The 22,624-nt window shown below is 34.7% G+C and overlaps 1 protein-coding gene across 1 annotated transcript in view; it reads right to left on the reverse strand.

Annotated features, from left to right (window-relative positions):
• LOC100374071 (lethal(3)malignant brain tumor-like protein 2) overlaps nucleotides 1-22,624 on the reverse strand; it is a 30,008-nt gene that overhangs the window by 5,597 nt on the left and 1,787 nt on the right. Inside the window, exons 3-16 of the mRNA XM_006815518.3 lie at nucleotides 20,397-20,539; nucleotides 19,462-19,675; nucleotides 16,591-16,757; nucleotides 16,123-16,272; nucleotides 14,363-14,480; nucleotides 12,283-12,417; nucleotides 9,963-10,051; nucleotides 5,908-6,142; nucleotides 5,550-5,629; nucleotides 4,467-4,716; nucleotides 4,005-4,084; nucleotides 2,793-3,027; nucleotides 1,746-1,826; nucleotides 1,352-1,573 (exon numbers count right to left, since the gene is read on the reverse strand). Coding sequence (XP_006815581.2) covers nucleotides 1,352-1,573; nucleotides 1,746-1,826; nucleotides 2,793-3,027; nucleotides 4,005-4,084; nucleotides 4,467-4,716; nucleotides 5,550-5,629; nucleotides 5,908-6,142; nucleotides 9,963-10,051; nucleotides 12,283-12,417; nucleotides 14,363-14,480; nucleotides 16,123-16,272; nucleotides 16,591-16,757; nucleotides 19,462-19,675; nucleotides 20,397-20,539 — 2,199 coding nt within the window. The remainder of the gene's footprint in view (nucleotides 1-1,351; nucleotides 1,574-1,745; nucleotides 1,827-2,792; nucleotides 3,028-4,004; nucleotides 4,085-4,466; nucleotides 4,717-5,549; nucleotides 5,630-5,907; nucleotides 6,143-9,962; nucleotides 10,052-12,282; nucleotides 12,418-14,362; nucleotides 14,481-16,122; nucleotides 16,273-16,590; nucleotides 16,758-19,461; nucleotides 19,676-20,396; nucleotides 20,540-22,624) is intronic.

Consider the following 22,624-nt stretch of genomic DNA (forward strand, 5'->3'; position numbering starts at 1 on the left):
AAAATAAATTCCATACAAAACGCCTAAAAAGTCTTTTCAGCGAAAATTAATTCCAGCGAAAATAAAGTATTCCACAGTAATCAAAGAAAGCTTAGAAAGAACTCCCGTGTGCTGAGAGTATTGAAGACACATGAAAAACTAATTATGTAAATCAGGTAACTAATATGAACAGAACAGAACAAAAAAATTATGAATTATTATGCTAATTAGAGAATTAATATGAACAAATGTTAACCCAAAATTAATCAGGCCTGTCTATTGTCCTAGAGAATTTATGTATCAAATTTTATTCAAATGTGATGATCAGTAATTGAGATATCAGTGTTAATTAATTATGTTAATTAGGTGATTAATAAGCATAAATAATTACCAAAAACTAATCTGCATAGTTATAGATTCATTGAAATGTGATGATGAGTACTCTTTAAAAGTTTCATTAAAATCCAATTCGTTGTTCTTTATATATCAGTGGAACATTCATAGAAACAATTAACTAATTATGCAAATTAGGTAATTAATATCCACAATTATTTACCATAAATCTAATCAGGTCTCTGCATAGTCCTAGAAGATCTATGTAGCAAGTCTCATTGAAATATGATGATTAGTACTTGAGATATCAGGCAAAAAGCTGAAAATTAACTAATTTGGCTAATAAGGTAATAAATATGCACAAATATTTACCCAAAAACTAATCAGGGGTCTGCACAGTCCTTAAGTAACTATGTACCAAGTTTCATTGAAATGTCAAAAGCTGATAATTAATTAATTATGCAAATTAGGTAATTAATATGTACTGATATTACCCTAAAAACTATCAGGTTTGTGCAGTGTCCTATGACATCTATGTACCAAGTTTTATTGAAATGTGATGATTAGTACTTGAGATATCAGTGGAAAAGCCGAAAATTGATTAATCATTATGCAAATTAGGTAATTAATATTGCAGATTTTTACCCAAAATGAATCAAATCTGTGCATTAGTTTGGAGCATCTATGTGCCAAGAATCCAATGAGTGGTTCTTTAGATATCAGTGGAACAGTCATGGACAGCTAAAAATCAGCTAATTATCATGCAAATTAGGTAATTAATATGCATGGATTTTTACCAAAACCTAATCAAATCTGCACATTGGCCCAGAGCATCTATGCACAAAGTTTCATCAAAAAACAATGTATGGTTCTTGAGATATCGATGGAACAGACATACACACACATACACAGACAGACAGACACACTAACTGCAAAAACTCCCCTTTTGTGCTTCGCACACGAGAGTCAAAAATGTTTAAAAGTTTAAATGTCAAGGCATAACACGAAAAGCTCTCCATGATGACTATACCAGTCTTACCTATATTGACAGAAGTGGGAGGTGTTGGTGTAATACTCGAAGGAGACTGAATAAGACTTGTCAAATCAGGCTTAATATCATGTGAGGAATTTTCCACAGGTGGTAAGGTTTCAGCAACAGAACTAGCAGGTAATATGGTGTATGGTGGATTCACTGTGCCATCATCCATGAAGTACTTGGTGGATCCCTTTGGAGATTTCTTTGGGGGTGGTGGCTTCTTCTCTGTAATCATAAAATGCAAGGTGAGTTAGAAAGTGAAAGCTTACACATTGGCTAACATTATATTACTCTTAGCGGGAAACATAGTGTCAGTGGTTGAAATTTGGATTCTGGTAAGTATAACATTTTCTACGACCCACCCAAGCGTCAAAACAAAAATCTCATCAAAACTTACTTTTCCTTGAACCTTTGTAACTTTGATTCTTGGGTTTCTTTTTCCGTGGTTTGACAGGAACAGGTGGTGGTGCTTTAATCTCTGTGAATAGATGCAATGACCTTAGTAATGGTACACAATTCTCATATCGACATAAAATTAACTATGCCTTGATTGATTCCAGTGAAATTTGCTGTATTGAAATATAGGGAAATTGGTACTCTTTATGTCCTCCACTGGAAGTACACATCATCCATGACACAGAAAACATTTTGATAGTAACTGGATGACATACATTTTGTGGTCAGTATTATCATAGGATCTTGTTCATATGGCTTGAAAATACACATAATTATAGTGATTATAAGGAAATTATGAGAATGAGAAGTAAAATAATTTGTGTGTTTGCCGCGTAATTGAAACTTGAAGACACCAACTGTTCACTCATCTAAAATTACGTCAATTTTCAATCAACACATACCATACTGTAAACCCATTATTTGCTGGTTTTTAATTTCGCTATTATCACAATTAAAGGGGAACAAATACTATAAATAGGGGCAAGATGGCCACTGCAATTAGTATGCTAATCCGAACCAAGCCGCTCACATCGTGACAAGAGCTCCGGGAAATGTGCCATTTATGATGTTTAGATATCAAGCTATGATTCCAAATACATTTCTACAGGGGCATGAATATGTACACTAGCGATTACACTCATCTGGTTGAGCTTTTGATGTATAAATGTGGTTGTTTTCAGTCGAAGCATGCCACGACAAGTAAAAATTCTGAGTTTACTTATTTGCTTAGTGGACAGGGGCGGAGTTAATTACCCATAAGCACGTGGTGCAATCTATGGGATTGAGCGGTTCCCCTTTAAGTGAAATTCGCTATTTAAATTAAATCCATGTGAAAATGTAAAATAACAATAGAACACACTGTTTCTCCGCCAAATTTGTGAACTTTAAAACCCAGTGAAATTGCTAAAGGCACCAAAATAGTGAAAATAAATGGTTTTACAGTAAATTTGTTTTTCACCATTCATCGTGACTGTAGTGTAATGCCTACCTTGAGTCTTTGGTGGTTCCAGTGCATAATTAAACACTTCACACCAGCCTACAGGGTACAAATCTGGACTCTGACAGTCTATCCACTGATCATATATCTTGTCCCAGCCATCAAAGTGAACTCTTAACAATCTACCGACTACTTTAGTGACCGTACCCACGCATACCAAGTGAGGCTCCATCAAGTCAACTGCTTCTAGTTTGGCACCAACTGTGAAACCATGTTTGGGAATTTTCTGTCACAGTTTTAAAAAAAATTATCAGTTACTTAGTATAAAAACTCATAGACTATTCCATGTAATTCATGTTAGCAAAAATAGAAATGGCATAAATGGTGAACACACACTTAGAATAGATCAAAAGCTCGCAATGTGCACAAAAATAAATGTGCTATTTTGTTTACCAGAAACACAAAACATCACTACTAAATCAATCATTTTACAGTTTTATTTTGCTTCATTTTGTCTAAATCATGATTAATTGACAACATAAATGTAAACTATAATGTATATGATTATTATAAATATTTCAAAAGATTTTCAAAATCTTATCTTCAAACAGTTGTGAACACAGAAACACTACTGTAAAATCTGTATTAGAAGCCGCGGCTTCTATTAAAATGGTACAATGCAACAGAGGGGATGCGGCTTCTATTAGAGCATGTACACATATGAGAAATGATGAATTTTTTATTCTAAATTATTCAAAAAGAATGGGTGCGACTTCTATTAGGGATGCGGCTTCTAATACAGATTTTACGGTACTAATCAACATGAAAATGACTGGTTGCCAATTTAAGACTTTTTATGCAACGTCATGCAAATTTCAACTTCTGTGTATTTTATTGACTAGGTTTAACGCATGGTAAAATGTTTCTATGTTGTCATAATTAGGAGTGTGTCCGTAGAGGTTATCCAGGGACAACCGCCCAGCTGGTAATAAGCTGTCACACTTGTTTATGTTCTGCACGATCACATTGACCGGTTGGCAAGAACTGCTGATCACACTCAAAGATAAAGTAACAGTGTTGTTTACTGATGTTGTTATTAAATATACATACATGTTTCTGTTAATAAAACAACTTATGGGCAATGTTATTGCAGCAGATCTCTAGTTTGTGTTGATATTTGTTATCACACACACATGCCGGTTTTCAAAAATGTAAACGTATGACGTCCCGGTATGATGGCCTATAAATGATACAACTACATACCCTATTAAATAGTTTAACTGGAGCAGCTTGTGATTTGGTTGCCATTAGATAATCTAACCACTTAAACTTCCCTTTATAATCTGAAAGAATAAGTGAGAAATACGAATTATTTTCAGTAATAATAAAACTGAAGATAACTGACAGATTGTATAATGGGGATCTGAAATGCGAAACTCTGAAAGATTTGAACTGCCAATAGCCAAATATTCCTTCACACTCATATAGTTTAGTATTTTTTAGACAATGTGGTCTTCAAATTGAGACTCATGAGAACAGTGAAGTTCAAGACCTAAATTACACCCTGTAATCGCTGTAGTGTACAGAAAATATGATTTGACAAATATGTATTTCTGTGTATTGAAATCTAGTCAAGTATATGTATAGGATAACCCAGCAGACAAGTGATTGGAGTGGAGTAAACACTGGAGCATAGGGAACAGGATATGAAGGTAGACAACTTACTTCTTGGTGGTGTAAGATCAATACTATTGAGTTCACAGAAACCAGCTGGGAACACACAGGGTGATGTAGCGTGGTAACAAAACCAATCAGAACCATCAACTGCCATTGAACCATCGATACCTATCATAAGGTAACTATTTTTCAATACTTTCATCACCGTGGCAACACAAATATTGGCTAGGTTGAGAGGATCTATTGCTTCTAGTTTCATCCCAACTTCAAAGTTTTGTCCCTTAGATGGTTCTGTTCCCTGTGAAGATCAAATGCAATGAAATAATAATATAAATGATGTGTCTAAGACGTTTAAAACTAAACGGGTAAATGATTATTATCTCTATATTTTATAAAATATTTTGACAATACTGTAATCTGATCAAGGAATAGTATGTCATATAAATAGGTGCTAATTGTCAGTGTACTGTAAAATGACTAATTTTCACTGGGTTTAAATTTTCCGGATTTACCGTTTCAGGCATATTCAGTAGGTTTTAAATTCACGGTTTTATCATTTAGATAATGTGTTCTATGCTAAATTTTACATACTCACTGGGTTTTAATTTCGCGCATTTTCCAGCCAGCGAAATAAACGAACTTCAAACCCAGTGAATAATTAATCCTTTTACAGTATATTCAAATTTCAAAACTTGAGGCATGGTTGTCAACATTTCACCATATTTGATTTTTCTGATTGTAGATTTCATAGTAGCCTTGAACTGCTCAGTTTCACAATATGTCTAAAGCAAGCATATTAACTATTAAATACTGATATCATATTTGCAATATCTACAATTAAAGCGCACAAACCAAAGATTGCATTTATTGTATCCTTGATTATTAAAAATATGACTTATCATGATCATAGACACACATCTGTCATTTACATTAGTGTGTGCGCTTCTAATAGAGCAAATATGGTACATCTATTGTAATAACGTCGTAGAGGAACCTACATTGTGAGCAAATGACACCAGTTTTTAATGTTTCAATACCTGGTCACAGCACTTGAATTTTTAACACAATTACATGTTGACAAGAGATGGTATTTGTGATAAATCAAAGCATAAGCCAACCAAAAAAACTTACATTAAAGAAAAGTTCCCAAGGTGCTTCATCATCTTCTAACTTTCTTGTAATAGCTTTATTCAGTGATTTCAGTTTGTATTCTGAGGGAGAAAAGATTTCTGATGAAACAAATACTGTGAAGCAAACAATTGTATGTAACACTACCGTGTAAGTAAGAGTAAGGTGAATAAATACTACATTTTCAAGTTTCAAGTTGTAAAAAGCTACACAAGTTGGGAGTACACAAGTACAAGCATAAATTAATATGTGTGTATGTCGTTTTTTACACAAGACTCAACTGTGGCACTGATTTTAATTTCTGGGTTATTATTATTGAATTAATATTAATGCCATAATGGCAAAATAACATTATACTAACCTTGTGTAGAATTAATGTCATGGCCAACATATGAAGACCAGCCACACGGATGTAGAAGTGGTGACTTAATGTGACACCAGAAGTCATCGTCGTCATGACTATCTGCATATTGCAACTGGAGACGTCCACCGACCACATCGTCTATGATGGCCACTCGCATTCGAGATATCCTCATTTTGTCTACCACTTCTAACTTCATTCCGCTCTTGAATTTAAACTTCATGCTTTCCACCACCTGTGATCAGAAAGTTGAATGTTAAACTTATTTTGAATCACAATTCACACAAAAAAAAACAAGCCATGCATGGCACAGTCCCAGTTAGTTATTGAATTTAAGATATACCGTTAAAGTCCTATTATAAACCGCGGTTTATATTACAATGTATATATTTAAAAATTGGGATCAAAAGCTCAAGTTCGGGGTGCGGTTTCTATTACGTACATATTGCAATCACTAAATGGGCGTGGTCATTTTTTGTCCACAACACATGCACAAAACAAACAATACACCGTACAATCTCTTGAATAGGCGTCGGGGAAGAGTGAAAGGCCTTATTTTGGTTCTAAAATAGGCGTTACGAAATGTTGAAAAATTACAGTCAATCAAAAAAAAAATCTACATGATACAAAAAATACTCAGTATTTTTAACGTAATATGCATTTATTTTTTTTAATTTTCTTGGTAACGAAAAGTATATTCTAACAGAAGTTTCAAATAAAAACACGAATGCACTGCTTAGTAGCAAATGATCACATAACGGTAGCTCGATCCGGCCATGCTGCTGGTCACAAGTGAATAACTTACTTGTTTTCGAAGTGTTGATATTGGTGATTATTATTTAGTAGTGATTACAATAACGCACGAAAAATAAGTTCGTTGAATTGTTATAAAATGCAAGTAAAATTCAACTTAGTTTCCCCGTAAGCGAATGATTTCAGTCACATGTAAACAGCCGATACGATATCCGCCATGCTTTTGAATGCTCACGTGACGTATTATTGACCGGATAGGTCAAGTCGCTAATTAACCAATCAAAATGCTGGATGGTGCCCACGTGTCTAAATTACATAGCTCATTTAAATATGTTAATGACAGTTCAGCGACCTCACGGTGAACGCAACACGGAAGAGATTTACCGATAATGTAGTGCGATCTTTTGCCTTTGATTTCCATGGGAAAACGGCATGATTTTTTTTTTAAATCAAGAAATTATTTGTTTTCGAAAGATAAATTATTCTTCAATGCTCAGTTTAACATTTTTTTGGTGATAAAAGCTCATTGTCTAAAACTTACGAAACACAGACGTATTCAGAAAGAGTATTGACAGAGGTCGCCGCCAGAACAAAAGCAGTTTCATTGCCTGTCTGACATCTTATCACCGCTGAACAATAAATAGGTGTGAATATTTTTAGGCATGTTGTCGAAACAAAGAATAGGATTAGGAACAATGCCGTTTTGGAACAGCTGGTTGAAACAATGAAGTCAGTCACGGTCTTGTTGAATTGGGGGTGCGGTTAGTAATAGGTACTTTTCAAGTTTTCAATTTTTGTTAAGAACTCTTTAACCCCGAAGCCGGAATTGGGGGTGCGGTTACTATTACGTATGCGGTTTATATTAGGACTTTAACGGTATAGTTTCGTTTATAGTAATAAGCTGGAACATAAACATGTCAGGAATATGATTATGATGATTGTTTAACATTTAAATGATTGACATTTGTATCTGATCGTCAAACGAGTATTGAGAGACAAGCCAGTAGGCTGGTTGGCGATCCGCTCCGCTCAAAAACAAGCAACATGTTTTTGGTTGTTTCCATAGTGTGACATAAAGGTGAAGCTAACGTCGGTTTATAACTAAATGGACCCATATACGAAGTTTGCAAAAAACATTCAGTCTTTAGAAGTCACTTAGTTTATTACTAGGACGTATTATTCTGTTACATCATTTATTATTTCCAACCGTTTTGCGACAGTATTTTCTAGATTGAATGCAGCATTTACAGTTCATTCAAAGTTCAAAGTTGCATTGGGATTACGTTAATACAGTGTAACATTGTCGGCGCCGGCGATCTCCTACCAGTGCGCAACGTAGCCAAAATTTGAACACTACTATTACAAAACCACAGTCAGCTGGCATCGGTGTCGCTGGGTGTATATGATAGAGGGAAGTTGTGCAACCAAATTTGCTGAGTTAGCAGGTTTTCGTTGATAAAAAAATAACTAAGGCAAAAACTCACGGTTTTTCAGCATTTTTGTAATAAAGACATTATTCTCTATCAATAATCCGCCCAAAATAAGAACATTTCTACTAATTCTTGTGTTTTTTCGATGTTTTTCGAAAAACCTGCGATTAGGCTGCAAAAAGTTTTTATTGGCGAAAAACTGCGAACTCGGCAAATTTGGTTGCACAACTTCCCGTTATCATATGCACCCAGCGACACCAATGCCAGCTGACTGTGTACAAAACTGGTAGGAGGTAATACATTTGGGGCGAAAGTATTCAAAAATCAGTTTTTGGATGTTGCAATTGCAATGGTGGGCCAGGATTTTTTTCCAATTAGTAACGGCACGACCTACCTGTGAAGTATGAACAAAATCAGCCGAGCCGGAAAAATCACAGAGGAGTTAAAAGCCATTGCTGGTGAAAAGTTACCCCAACTTTGGGGTAAAATTTCTCGGTAATGAAAAAAGATATTAAAAATTCAAATAGTAACTTTGTGCCTACACTCAAGCTGAGTAGAATGAGCTATGTCTGAAGTGTTTTATCCCAAATTTATGGGAGGAGATACATTTGCCGCGAAGCTATCCAAAAATCAGTTTTTTGGGCCAAAAAAAATTTTCTGATTTTTTTCTAATAACTAGGGTGAAGGTGTGACCAATCTGCCAAGTTTGAAAGAAATCGGCCAAGCCAAAAAAATCACAGAAGAAATTATAAGTGAAAACACTGGAAATCACACACAGACACACATACAAAACGACAAAAGTGATTATAAGGGCAATCCTAGCGGAGGGGATCGCCAATATTGCTTTGGAACAGCATTAATTAAAACAAAATCAGCCATTTTGAATACATGTATAATGAATATATAAAATTTGAACATAATCAGTCACAGCAAGTCAGACATATGGCACTAGAACCACATTTATTAAAACAATATCCCATTTTGAATCTTATCTGAAACAAAATGATGTGCATTAAGGTCCTATAATGTCCAACATATATACCAAGTTTGAACAAAATTTATCTGTAAACAGCCAAAAAATGCCTGATGATTTTGATGACTTTTAACACAAAAATGGCCGCAATTCGGCCATCTTGAATCAGATCGAGAAACAAATTGACGTGCATATGTATAATATCATGTATGTGTGAAGTTTGATTGTGATTGGTCCAGGCATTTCTAAGATACAGGTCCGGACGCACACACGCACGGACACACGGAGGTCAAAACATAAGTCCCCGTTTTCGGACTGGGATCAACACCAAAACAGATGTAATGCACACTCAGGGCAAGTGCACTACAAACTCCATTGAAAAGGTGAAAGCAACTGGCTGAGATGCATGCACTAATAAATAAGACACAATTTTGGATGGAATGCCGGAATAAAACATTTAATTGCCATTCGACGAAAGATTAGATCATACAGATTTGTAATGCAGTTCCAAACATTAAACACTATTGTAGGGCTGTGACAGACAAAGTCCCTGTATCAAGGAGAATAAAAATAGCCACAGTGAAAATATATTACAACGACAATTTTCTGTTGGGCTTCTGCACAAGCAATTTTAGCTAACATTTTAGACACTACTGGTATATTACAAATTGCTCAAATTACGGTCATCTTCCAGTCATTTATGTCTTATACTGTTAAACTCTTTAAAAAGTCAATAGAAACGACATTTGATGCAAAGAGATTACTATCATTCAATCATAATACAAAAGTTTTTTACAATTTTGCTTCATTTGTGAGAGCAAATAACTACAATACAAAGGTATACAGCATTACACATCAAAGAATAAAAGTCACTGACCAAGGATGATTGAAACACTCACCTTATCCTGAAAATCTGAGGGTAATGTTTTGGCCCCTGTTAAACTGTTCACAAGGAAAGTTCTCCAATTGCTCCGCCTACTGGCAATAGCTATAACAAAACAGAACAGTTATTAAAAGGTTGCTCTTACAATGACAACATATCACAATCCATACCAATATACCCATATGCATTCTGGCATTATTAGGCAGCAACAGACAGTGACAGTGCTATACCAACATAACATTTCAATATCCTAATAGTGTAATATATATTATATTATACCAGTATATTGATGGTGTTAATCCATTGATTTGATTGGTCCAAACACAAAATTTGCATATGCAATTCATGGTATATTGGCTGATAATGCACGGCTAAAACCAAGTGGCCCTGGAACATGAATTGACTACAGGTTTAATACGAAAATACATAAAACCGGTATTATTTGATTTTTAGGGAAATATAGTGGTTGAATTTTGGAAGAATATTGAAAAAAATACTGAATTAAAAACATCTGAAAAGTTATATAACTATAATATTGCTTTTTGTTAATGGTGGGATCCAAGTTGTGAGCGTCGGTCGTTGGGTGATTGTCGTTCGCCACACAAACCTAAACCACCGTCCCTTAACACCGTGAGGTGCTTACACGAACGCCATGTTCTCAGTGTTGTTACTTTGAGATGGGTTGCGAACTTCCAACAAAGAAAACATGATCTTTAAGTACAAGATATAATTGAGGGTTTTAATGACATAAAAATGCAAAAAACTATGAGTCACAGGCAAAAATGTATGCCACCAGAAACAACCGGTGTCCGGTAGCGGCAGCTGACAAAATTGCAGTGCACCCGGGTAATTGCCATCTGTTTCAAAAAACACAGGACTACGCAGGATTCGACGACGATATATGGTATTGTAATTCTCCACTATGGGTAAATAAATTACAGGAGATGATGAAGGTAATTTCGAAAGCTACAGATTTGTGCCGAGTGTACACTAACCACTGTATTAGAGCAACGGCATGCAAAGTCTTTCGGCCGGAGTTGAGACAAGATATATCATGTACGTGTCACAAAAACGATGCGAAAATCCGATCTTACACCATCAAACTTACCCCAGAACAATGACAAAACTTGTTAGTCATACTGTCACAAAACTTTGGTTATACCAAAGGTATCCAGGTCAGATGCTGGAACTGAGGTCGCTGTGCCGGTCGCCGTACATGATACACCGCGTCCCGCCGCGTCTCAAATTTCGGTCGAACCAAGTACCGCTGAACGTCAAATATCCACAGTTACAAGTAGTATACTGTACTGTACTTTCAATGGGCAAATTACAGTCCAAATTGTACAAAAACCGGAATGAAAACATGGAAAATCCGTTGTTTAAATGATCCAAACTGTACACGACCCTGTATTTCAAATCGCGTTGTGCGTCAGTAAAAGGTCATCCTTTGTTATGCTAAACGTGGATACGTTTCTTTTTCATGTGGAATAAAAATTAGTTTGTATTCAATTTGAACTGTGTTGCGCAGGTAATTTTTGTATGCATTCAGCGTACAACTACATACTATTCTTATAAATATTCATGTTCAAGGGCCATAATCATGATCTTTTAGTAGATGAAAGTAAACTCTTTTTTTACTAGTTTTATCGAATTGTCAATATACTGGTATAATATAATAGCAATAACCCCCGCCGAAGTTGGGTATACCACTTGATATTGCACAATTCACTCCATATATGCACGAGTCTGCGGCTCGTGCATACATGTCTTGAATTGTGCAATATCTCGTGGTATACCCGCCTTCGACGGGGGTTATTGCTTAAGTAACCCCCCCCCCCCTATACCTTATAATTTGCAAAATTATATGTAATACCGATACTACATATTTCAATGATTTACAGATATGTATACTGTATCACAACAGCTGTTTTGACTGTTTTCAGAGTGGCCTCATATATGGAGCAAATCAACTTATGCATTAAATATTGAGACAAAGATACAAATCCCTGAATTGTAGTGAAGATAAACATGCTTATATTTAAGAGTTCCCACCTCGGCCTCACTTGCTTATAACTCATAGACCTCACCAAGTTGCAGTTAAAAATGTATATCATCAACTTTTCCTGTATTTAAGTAGCTTTTTTTAAGTGAAAATAACAAAGATGCTCAGTACTAAATTTTCTTAAAGGGTACATTGCAAATGAGCATGATTTCTCATTATCTCAAGACATGTGACAAAAGTGATTGACATGTCGTCAAAGCTCAGACTCATGAGCAGGATTTCATTTGTTGATTGTTTACAGCACACTAACACAGTATATGTGATGCACACTTACATTTTGGCGGTAAGAGTGGTTTTCCTATGGTAGCACACCATCCAACAGGATGTACATCCATTCTCATTAAATTGCACCAGAAATCATGTGATTTATCACTCCCAAATCCTTCGTACCTAAGAAGTGCTTTGTAACCTATAACAAACAAAGTTATAAATCATAATATTTTGTAGAGTACTGGTACACATAGTGGAAAGGGTAAACAAGCAGCCTCTCAGCTGACATAGCTCCGCTGTTAGCAATGCACATTTCAATTAAAGAACTGAAGATATCATTAGAAAATGAACAAATCTGAGCAATCGGACTTGTTGTTTTCAAATATCACTTTTTACCAAAAATGACGAAAATATTCATCTAAATTAGAGAATTGAATATATCATCACGATATGAACAAATCTAAGAGAGGTCTGTCCAAGGTACATATACACCAAGTATCAAAGCAATAAGAATTGTAGTTTTCAAGAAGTCGAAAAAGTAAAAAATTTACAGTGATGACGGACAATCACTCATATGACAGCAGAGCTAAAAAGCCGTCAGATGGCAGACCCCCATCATCTTTATTCGATTGGTTGAAGCAGTTTATATTGATGGGAGATGGGGGATGTCCATGCTATTGAAAGTGGGTATAGTAATGTAATTCAGAATTGGGAATATGTACTATTTCAGTCTAGAGTACTTGTTGCTAGAAGGAAAGAGTAGATAAGAAATCATCTAACACAAAACAATTTCCAAGTTTCTTTAGTTTAGACTATGGACACTTGTAGCCACTATATCAAAGAAAGCTAAGCACTGGTTAGATGGATATATATCTGCAATACTGCTCTAGGTATCATAGTTATGCATTTTTAATGAGGTCACAAGACCATATATGGATATATATATATATATATGTTGATCAGATCGTGTACCCAATGTCTTTAATACCGGTATAACACTGTGTGAATGCCTCTATCTGCAATAGTGCCCCTAATATACCGGTAACTACGTACGAACATGTGCAACCTCTACATCCCCGGCCAATTACTAGGATATCAAAATTCATGATTTACGGTCAAACCATGGATGTTCTTCTTGCCCATGCAACAAAATTAAAATGTATTTGAAATAAATATTGTGTTTGCTCTATTATTAGTGCACATAAAAGACAGAGGTGTGTCATAAAATCAATGATCCAGCATTCTATTATTTTTTACTGCTTTGAACTCATTTCAAAGCTAAACAAGCAGCCTGTCGGCTGAGATAGCTCCGCTGTTAGCAATGCACATGGCAATTGAAGAACAGAAGATATCATTCGAAAATGAACAATTCTGAGAGAGGTCCACATGTAGTACCTATATGTATAATATATCAAAGCAATTGGACTTGCGGTTTTCAACAAGAAGTCGAAAATATCACTTTTTACCAAAAATTACAAAAATATTCACTAAAATTAGAGAATTGAAGATATCATCATGAAATGAACAAATCTGAGAGAGGTCCACATGTAGTACCTATATGTATAATATATCAAAGCAATTGGACTTGCGGTTTTCAACAAGAAGTCGAAAATATCACTTTTTACCAAAAATTACAAAAATATTCACCAAAATTAGAGAATTGAAGATATCATCATGAAATGAACAAATCTGAGAGAGGTCCACATGTAGTACCTATATATGTAATATCAAAGCAATTGGACTTGCGGTTTTCAACAAGAAGTCGAAAATATCACTTTTTACCAAAAATAACAAAAATATTCACCAGAATTAAAGATATCATTACAAAATGAACAAATCTGAGAGAGGTCTACCCAAGGTACATATACAACAAGTATCAAAGCATTCAGGCTTGTAGTTTTCAAGAAGAAGTCGAAAAAGTAAAACATTGATACGGACGACGACGACGGACAATCACTCATATGATAAGCTCCGCTCGACAAAGTCAACAGCGAAGCTAAAAAAAAGAGCAAATAAATTCTTTGTATAGAGATGGTGAATAGAATGCTATTTACGGCGCAGCAGGAAAGAGTATCAGAGTTACATGATTATCAGAAATCAGCATTAGACATGCCACAATACATCAAGAAATATGGCACACTCACCAGCAATTTTAACAACTTGAGCAATCCAGAAGACATGATTAGGAAGATCACAATCTGTATTTAAAACTTCTACTTTCATACCCACAGCAATATCCTCCCAGTAATTGGACATTGGAGCCTACAAACAACACAAAATAATGAACTATATTTAAATGTAACATTTTATATTCCTCGCAAACAAGCTTACATAAATAATTATATTATACCATGACATCACAAGTGCAGTTCTAGTTCAAATGTGCGCACTGCACTGCATATATTTGTGATAATACACTTACAAAAGTACCGCACATTAGTTACATAAAACCAGGATCAAGTAATGTCAGATGTTGTTGAGTAATCTGTATTTAAATTAACCAAAATTGCTAGAGAAATTTTTTCAGTACAACAGCAATAAACCATCATTGGCCTCAGTACACCAGGTCACATGTAGTTTATGGCTTAAATAACATATTCATGGATTGCATAAAGTCCTATATAGAATAAAGACATGTCTGGATTACTAAACAGACAATTACTATCATATATGTACTCTAACTGGTTTCCATGGAAACAATAACTTTCCCTGCAGTGTTAATGCCTACTCTGGTGGCCATTTTAATTGAATATAGTGTAACTATTACAACCTTGCCTGTTGAGAATCTAGATATTTTTGACTATCAAATAAGAATTCAGGATAGCTACAAACTAGACTACGTATTTTCTTCAAAAAGACACGATATTCCCCCCAAGCCTGGCATGGTGAATGAAAGATTTAATTTAAATAATTTTCCTTGGGTGGTAAGACAGTTACAATGTTAAACCAAAAAAAAAAATCATCTTTTCTGAGGTGGTCCTCAGGTAAAAGCCGACCCCTTACTTTCCCCGATTTTACATGTTGAGGCTCCTGGGCTTATGATCGGGGAAGTATGGTAAATTAAATGGGTTTTACTATTACTTGTATTATAAAAGCAGGAAGGTTGTCACCTGCGCATATTGATTCCCAAGCGACGATAACACATGCTAAGAACGCAAAGGCTAATGAGTAGACGCTTGTTTGTAAACAATGAAACGATATGACCACCTGACGCATGCATAGGTGACAAGTCCCCTGCATCAAATTTGCACTTTTAAAAATACATGTACTACCCAGTATATTAATCTTCAGGTTCCTTATAGCATAATACAACATGAACAGTACTACAAAACTTGTCATGTATCTAAGCATGATCAGCAGTGTAAATATCTCCATTCTCATTCATTTGTTTATTTCAGCCAAATTTGCATGCATATAGCAGCTACAGTGGTGTATGACGATTTTTTTTTTAATTCTGGCTCTCACTACGTAAAAACTACAGCAGTAGGATGAGATATTTCTTACTCTTGATGCTCACTATCTGAAAGCTAAAGCGGTGTGTGATGAGACAATCTTACTCTAGGCACTCACTATGTAAAACTAAAATAGTATGGATACCTCTGTCTGCCTACTGTAATACAGATTACTCTGGAGTGGGTGTGCCAGCAAAAAAGTCAATTCATGAGTCAGTTTGTTAATTTGCTGCCACATTACTTTTTGAGATTTGCTGTAAAGACCATGGTGAATAGCAGACTGGTACAAAATTGGCCATCAAAACTACAACTATGCTCAATGAAACTGGGAATTGCATTTATAACATAATAAATAAGATGTCAAATAATCATTAATAAAAAGTAGACAATATTTGTTTACATATTAGTATTTTTCTCCACATTTTAAATATAATGATAAACTGAGTACTTACATGACCAAAACAACTAACTAAAGCAGCATCACCATTGGTGTCAGTAAGATAATTGCTCCAATTGAATGGTTCTCCGTTGGCTTTTTTCTTACTTGCTGTAGGACTGCTATTAGACTTCTTAGGAGCACATTTTGGCTTACTGGTTGTAGCCTATAAAAAAAAAGGGAATTAATCTCCATTCATATGTACTTGTATACATTATTCAAATGTCATGTCTTAGTAAGCCCACAAAGACCAGTACAAGTCTGTTTTTTTTTCATAAATTGCTTTAGAGCTCTTACAGATCACAAGATATCAGAGAGGAAAGTTTTCCCGAGCTAGGAAGAAACCCTCAGAGCTGGGTTCATCTCAGGGCGTATAAAACGTATGTAACATACATTGAGCTATTTGGAATACAATATTAGTCATTGTTGTTTCAGTAAGATCATGAATATTCATAACTTGATAATTGTAGATGAAACAACTTACTTCAATTTTTGGTTTCTTTGACGATTGTGATAAACCCGATTTGGGTCTCTTACTAAGTGCAGCTTTCTGTGCGGCTGAACTTCGCGAACACGATAAGCTGCAAAATCTTTTAGTTTTCGAGTAAAAAGCATGCTGTACACCAATTTTACCGCACCATTCACAAGTAGCTGCAGAAAGAAAAATAAGAGAAAATAGCAGTTATAATGTATATGCTCTGATCACAGCTATAACTGATTATTTCTTGCAGAATCTTAAATTTTCTTTCTAGGACCCCTAATTAGAAAGAGTCCCTTTATGTTGGGGCCTCATTTGTGATACAGATAAACAAAACCAATTTATGAATCCTTTATAATAAAGTGTTATTCAAAGTACATGCCAGGAGACATTTTAGCAGCAATTCTTAAGCGTGCATTGTGTCTAATTTTGTCCAATCCATTGTTTTAATTGAAATATAAAAGGCCATTTAAATGCAGTTAAAATTAAAAATATTGGCACAAAAATATGTTTCAAAGGTATGCTTTAATAAAAGAATTCAACTGTTTATAAATGCAGGTATAATTTGATTGAAGTTCAAATTGAACTTTCAATCAAAATATATTGAAGAGGAAAAGTTGGGGAATACTGTAAAATCTGTATTAGAAGCCGCATCTCTAATAGAAGTCGCACCCATTCTTTTTAAACAATTGAGAACCCAAATTTCATTGTTTCTCATATGTGTAGATGCTCTAATAGAAGCCGCATCCTATCTGTTGCATTGTACCATTTTAATAGAAGTCGCAGCTTCAAAATTTGGGTTAAAACACTTTTTTTTAATCATTTTGTTTTTCCTAAGTGGTGCATAACATGGAAACTTGTAATCAATATCACTTTTACATAAAAGAAGAAAATTATCGAATATCTTCATAGATTAAAGAACTAGGGGTTTTAATCTGATTTTAATTTTAATCGAAGTTAAACTCTGCAAAGCTCCATTTCAATACAGAATATAAGCAATCAGAGCATTTTTTAATAACATATCTGAAAAGCCAAAAATCATATCAGTTTTTGAGATTTTGTTCACACAGGCAGGAATGTGAAAATTATCACGCAAATTAGCTACTTAATATGCATTGACATGGCTCCAAAAATAATCGTGTTTGCACATTACCCCAAGATACCTATATACCAATCTGATCAAAATCTACTCACAAGTTATAGAGATTTTGCTTACATGGATACACACACCTGACAGACAGGACAAACATAGCAAACTCATAACTTTCCTTATGTGCTTCACACATGGGAGCTAAAAATCATATTGAGAATATTTGTCAGATTGTATTGTTTGCATGAAATCACTATATATATTTTTTTGGAAAGAATATGTGGTTATTGTTCATCTTTATCGAATACAAATTATTAATACGTCACTGATTGCCTAGAGCATGTCAAAAAAAGTTTTATTAGATATCTGTTATAAAGCGCACATATCTTATGATCATCTGTGGTCAGTAAGATGGCACCTATTGATAGTACATGGTGATACACCTCATAAAAGAAGTGCTGTAATTATGATTTGATGTGACTGGTGTTGGGGAGTTATGACAGCTCCTATCTTCTCTTGCGAATTTTGTTTTACGCACCTTACAAATGTTTACATAATCCCTCATTAATTTATATGGCTGTTAATATTAGGAAACATTTCATTCACCATTAACAAATTAATGGATTTCCTTGACATTTACACTATGGTTTTATTTTATGCCGCTGTGCAATACCCAGATAAAAATATATGGTCACCAAACTACTCTTCTAACAAAAAACAGTTCAAACATCCATGAGAATTTTTGAGCCATTTACCATTATGGTTTCTATAGTAAAAAGTTTTCACCATGCCTTAAAATTACGTTTTAGTTTATGTATGGTGAAAAAATCATATGTAGTTGTAAGATGGGTGGTTGTCAGGAATTCTTTGAACATTTAGAAGATTACTATTTAGTTGAATACATTTGTACCAGCAATCTATTCTAAGGCTATACAACACATGTGCTTCCAACACTGCTGGGATAGATGTATTTGATAGTGAATCAAGGTTTAGAAGGAGGATTTCTGGTTATTATTACAACAAAAAAGTCACTTTTTTTAGTTTCATTTGATATCTATTTGTATAATTTTCATGATTCAATATTTTTGATGTTTTCTGTGTGAGCATGTGTACGTGTGTAAATTATCTTGTGTTCTAATATATTGCAATATTTTTTGAATGAAGCCATGGACCTGTTGGCTTCTGAAATAAACTAAACTATTTGCGATAAAATATATATGAATAAGGTTACAGGTATTTTCTCTGAATTTGTCTGAGATGAGGTAAAATCATCAGTTTTACAGACACAGTCTACTGAACATTGACAAAATATTCATCCTCAACCATGCCAGGTCTGAGTTGAAAATCACCAGTTTTACCAACACAGGTCTACTGAACACTGACAACATATTCATCTTCATCCCTGCCAGGTCAGAGTTGAAAATCACCAGTTTTACAAACTCAGTGTACTGAACACATACACAAGATATTTATCTTCACCCATGCCAGGTCTGAGTTGAGAATCACCAGTTTTACAAACATAGTCTACTGAAAACTGACAAATTATTCATCCTCATCCATGCCAGGTCAGAGTTGGAAATCACATTTTCTACAAACACAGTCTACTGAACACTGACAAATTATTCATCCTCATCCATGCAAAGTCCGAGTTGAAAATCACAATTTTAACAAACACAGTCTACTGAACATTGACAAAATATTCATATTCAGCCATGCAAAGTCCGAATAAAAAATCACCAGTTTTACAAACACTGTCTACTGAACACAGACAAATTATTTATCCTCACCCATGCCAGGTCCCAGTTGAAAATCACCATTTTTAAGACCATTATAATAAGCATCATTGTTATCTTCATCTTCCTCATCATCATCATCCTCATCACTGTCATCATCTGAGGTGATTCCACTGCTATTGCTATTACTTTGTTCACCATAGCTATCATATGCATCATACAAGGGATAGATATCATCATCAGCTCTCCTATCATGACCAGATTCACCCTGCATTATAAGGATATTATTATGACCATATCATTCACTGTTATGACATTTAGCATCAAATATTATTTGGTATTTGAACATCATTACATTGATGTTAAACATCAACATTTTATGCACTTTTAACAGTGAGCACAGAAAAAAAAATTGTGTGATAGTACTACATTTCGTAATAATTTCATACAGAACTGGATCAAAACATCCAAAGAAGTCGCCTAAATAAGTTTGTTATCAATATGGACAAATTATTTTTATTTTTTAATATTTGATGATGAGAAAATTGACATTCTAATTTGATAGGATTGAATTTGTCAGCCAGAAACTGACAAGAAATTAATATACGGGAACACTAATAACAACTATGCTGCATTATGTACCAGGTAATGGCACACTTTAGTTTCATGCCTGGCATTTAGAATTGTTACACTTTACCAACTGTTCCATTAATGTTTTGTCTATAAATAAATAAGTATGGTTGCCATTGTTTATACATTATTAACAGACATTATTTTCTTTCTTTAATGTCAGATAATGCAAAAAATGAATCAATATTGTGTAATATACTGGCCCAACATTTTTGTTCAACAAAAACATGACTGGCTTTCTAACCAGCAAAATGTTCACCCCTCATAATACTGTATTACCTAAAGTGTGTCAGGCTGTGGGTAGAGGTACACTAACTATTGTGTCCATTCAGATTAAAATCGATTGGAAAAGTACATACCATATCTCCAGCTCCTCCAATATCATCAAACGTTGTTGACCCCTGATTCATCAGCTGACTAGGATCACCTTCATAGTTTGAATGCACATCGCCGGAGTCATGGCTTATGTCAGTCTCTAAAGAATACTGAAAATCTCCCCAACCTAAAATACACAGAATGAAAAAGAAGAAATTGGTAGATAATCGTCTTTGACTTCACTAATAAAAGTGTAGGTACATGTACAATAGAATTTGTATAAAAAATAACATAGTACCTCTATTTGCATGGCATTAGGCCAGACTTATTATCCCTTGTTTCGCGAACCCGCCGAATGAACAGGAGCCAAAATAGAAATAAAAATAAAATTTTATTTCAGCATAATTTCTTGCACACGCCGACTTGTAAGCGCAAAAAATTGCTAAAAAATATTATTTTTATCTTCATTTTTTTACCACCCGCCGCATACCAAATCCAAGTTGCATTTTCGTGGGAGTACCGCGCAGATGAGAAACAAGGTTATACATGGAATAAAATTTTATTTCATTTCTTCTCTCCGATCAATGATCTTACTTACAATTCTTTGAGAATCACACAAATCTAATGGAAAAAAAGAATTAATTTTATTTTTTTCCCGCCCTCTTCCAAAAAAATGCCTTATAAAAACTGAGAAACAAGGAATAAACAAGCAGCCTCTCGGCTGAGATAGCTCTGCTGTTAGCAATGCACATTGCAATTAAAGAACAGAAGATATCATTAGAAAATGAACAATACGTATAGTATCAATGCAATCGGACTTGCTGTTTTCAACAAGAATTCAAAAATATCATTTTTCACCATAAATGATTGTGGTTTTTAACACGAAGAAAATATCACTTTTTACCAACAATGACAAAAATATTCACCAAAATTAGATAATTAAAGATATCATTACAAAATGAACAAATCTGAGAGAGATCCACATGTAGTACCTATATATGTAATAATATCAAAGCAATTGGATTTGCAATTTTTAACAAGAAGTCGAAAATATCACTTTTTACCAAAAATGACAAAAATATTCACCAAAATTAGAGAATTAAAGATATCATTACAAAATGAACAAATCTGAGAGAGGTCTACCCAAGGTACATATTCACCAAGTATCAAAGCATTCAGGCTTGTAGTTTTCAAGAAGAAGTCGAAAAAGTAAAACATTGACACGGACGTGGGACGACGGACAATCATTCATATGATAAGCTCCGCTCGACAAAGTCGACAGTGGAGCTAAAAAAGTCTGGCCTTAGTTTAGGTAAATTACAGTCATGCGTCATATGGTAATGAGACCAATTTTTAAATTATGTGTGCTTCTATTGACGATACACTTTTCACAGAGCAAATGTGGTGTTTCTAGAAAAATTGACCAAGACAAAGCCGGTGGGTGAAAGGTCATCCAGTCTTGAGAACTCTCGCTTCATTGTAACGACATCAAATCTCGTGAGAGTAGCTAGCACAGAAACAACATGGCGTATCGACCTGGAAACGCCATATCGGAAGGTTTCTGCGTCGTTTTAACAGTATTTATCGCCATGGAAACATTTTTGGAGTAATTTTAGTGTATTTGGTGTTCAGACACAATGTCAGCAGGTGTTGCTGGGAAGTTTTCATGGAGAAAAATATATTTGAGAAAGAGTTCATGTTGTACAGAGGTGCGCGGCTCAAGAAATATATTTATGACTTGAAAGTTCAATCGGCAATTCAGTAAGAGGGCGCCATCCGAGAGTATCAGGGTGCTGCGCCCCTGTTCCTCGGTTTAGAAAAAACCCTGAATCTCTACCCTCTTAAAAAGATACACCAGTAAATTTATCATCCCTTACAGTACATTAATTGTCTATCTGTTATAAATGTGCATGTACATAAATATCCCCCTAGCAATTCTAGGTAAAGTAATAATCTCCAGGAAGTACTGAAATTTAGTTAATATGCAAGTCACTGGAATCAACATCTATCATAATACACATTTTGTTTGTGGGGGAGTCACTGGGCTTACTAATAGCAGTATTGTTTCATTTGGTTGTCCATCAATAATTTTAGTCTGATTTATCATAAGATCTTAGTTTTATCAGATCTACACAAGAAAAACTTCAAAACCTGTCATTTAACAATAGTTTTCAATTATATTCAGCTCCTTGTCATGCACTTTATAACATGAAGTATATGCGACACATGAATTCGGCTGGATATTTTATTTAAACGCAAGGCTCCTGTATAT

Source organism: Saccoglossus kowalevskii, chromosome 4, assembly GCF_978046115.1.
Source record: "Saccoglossus kowalevskii chromosome 4, keSacKowa6.1, whole genome shotgun sequence".
Classification (NCBI taxonomy): domain Eukaryota; kingdom Metazoa; phylum Hemichordata; class Enteropneusta; family Harrimaniidae; genus Saccoglossus; species Saccoglossus kowalevskii.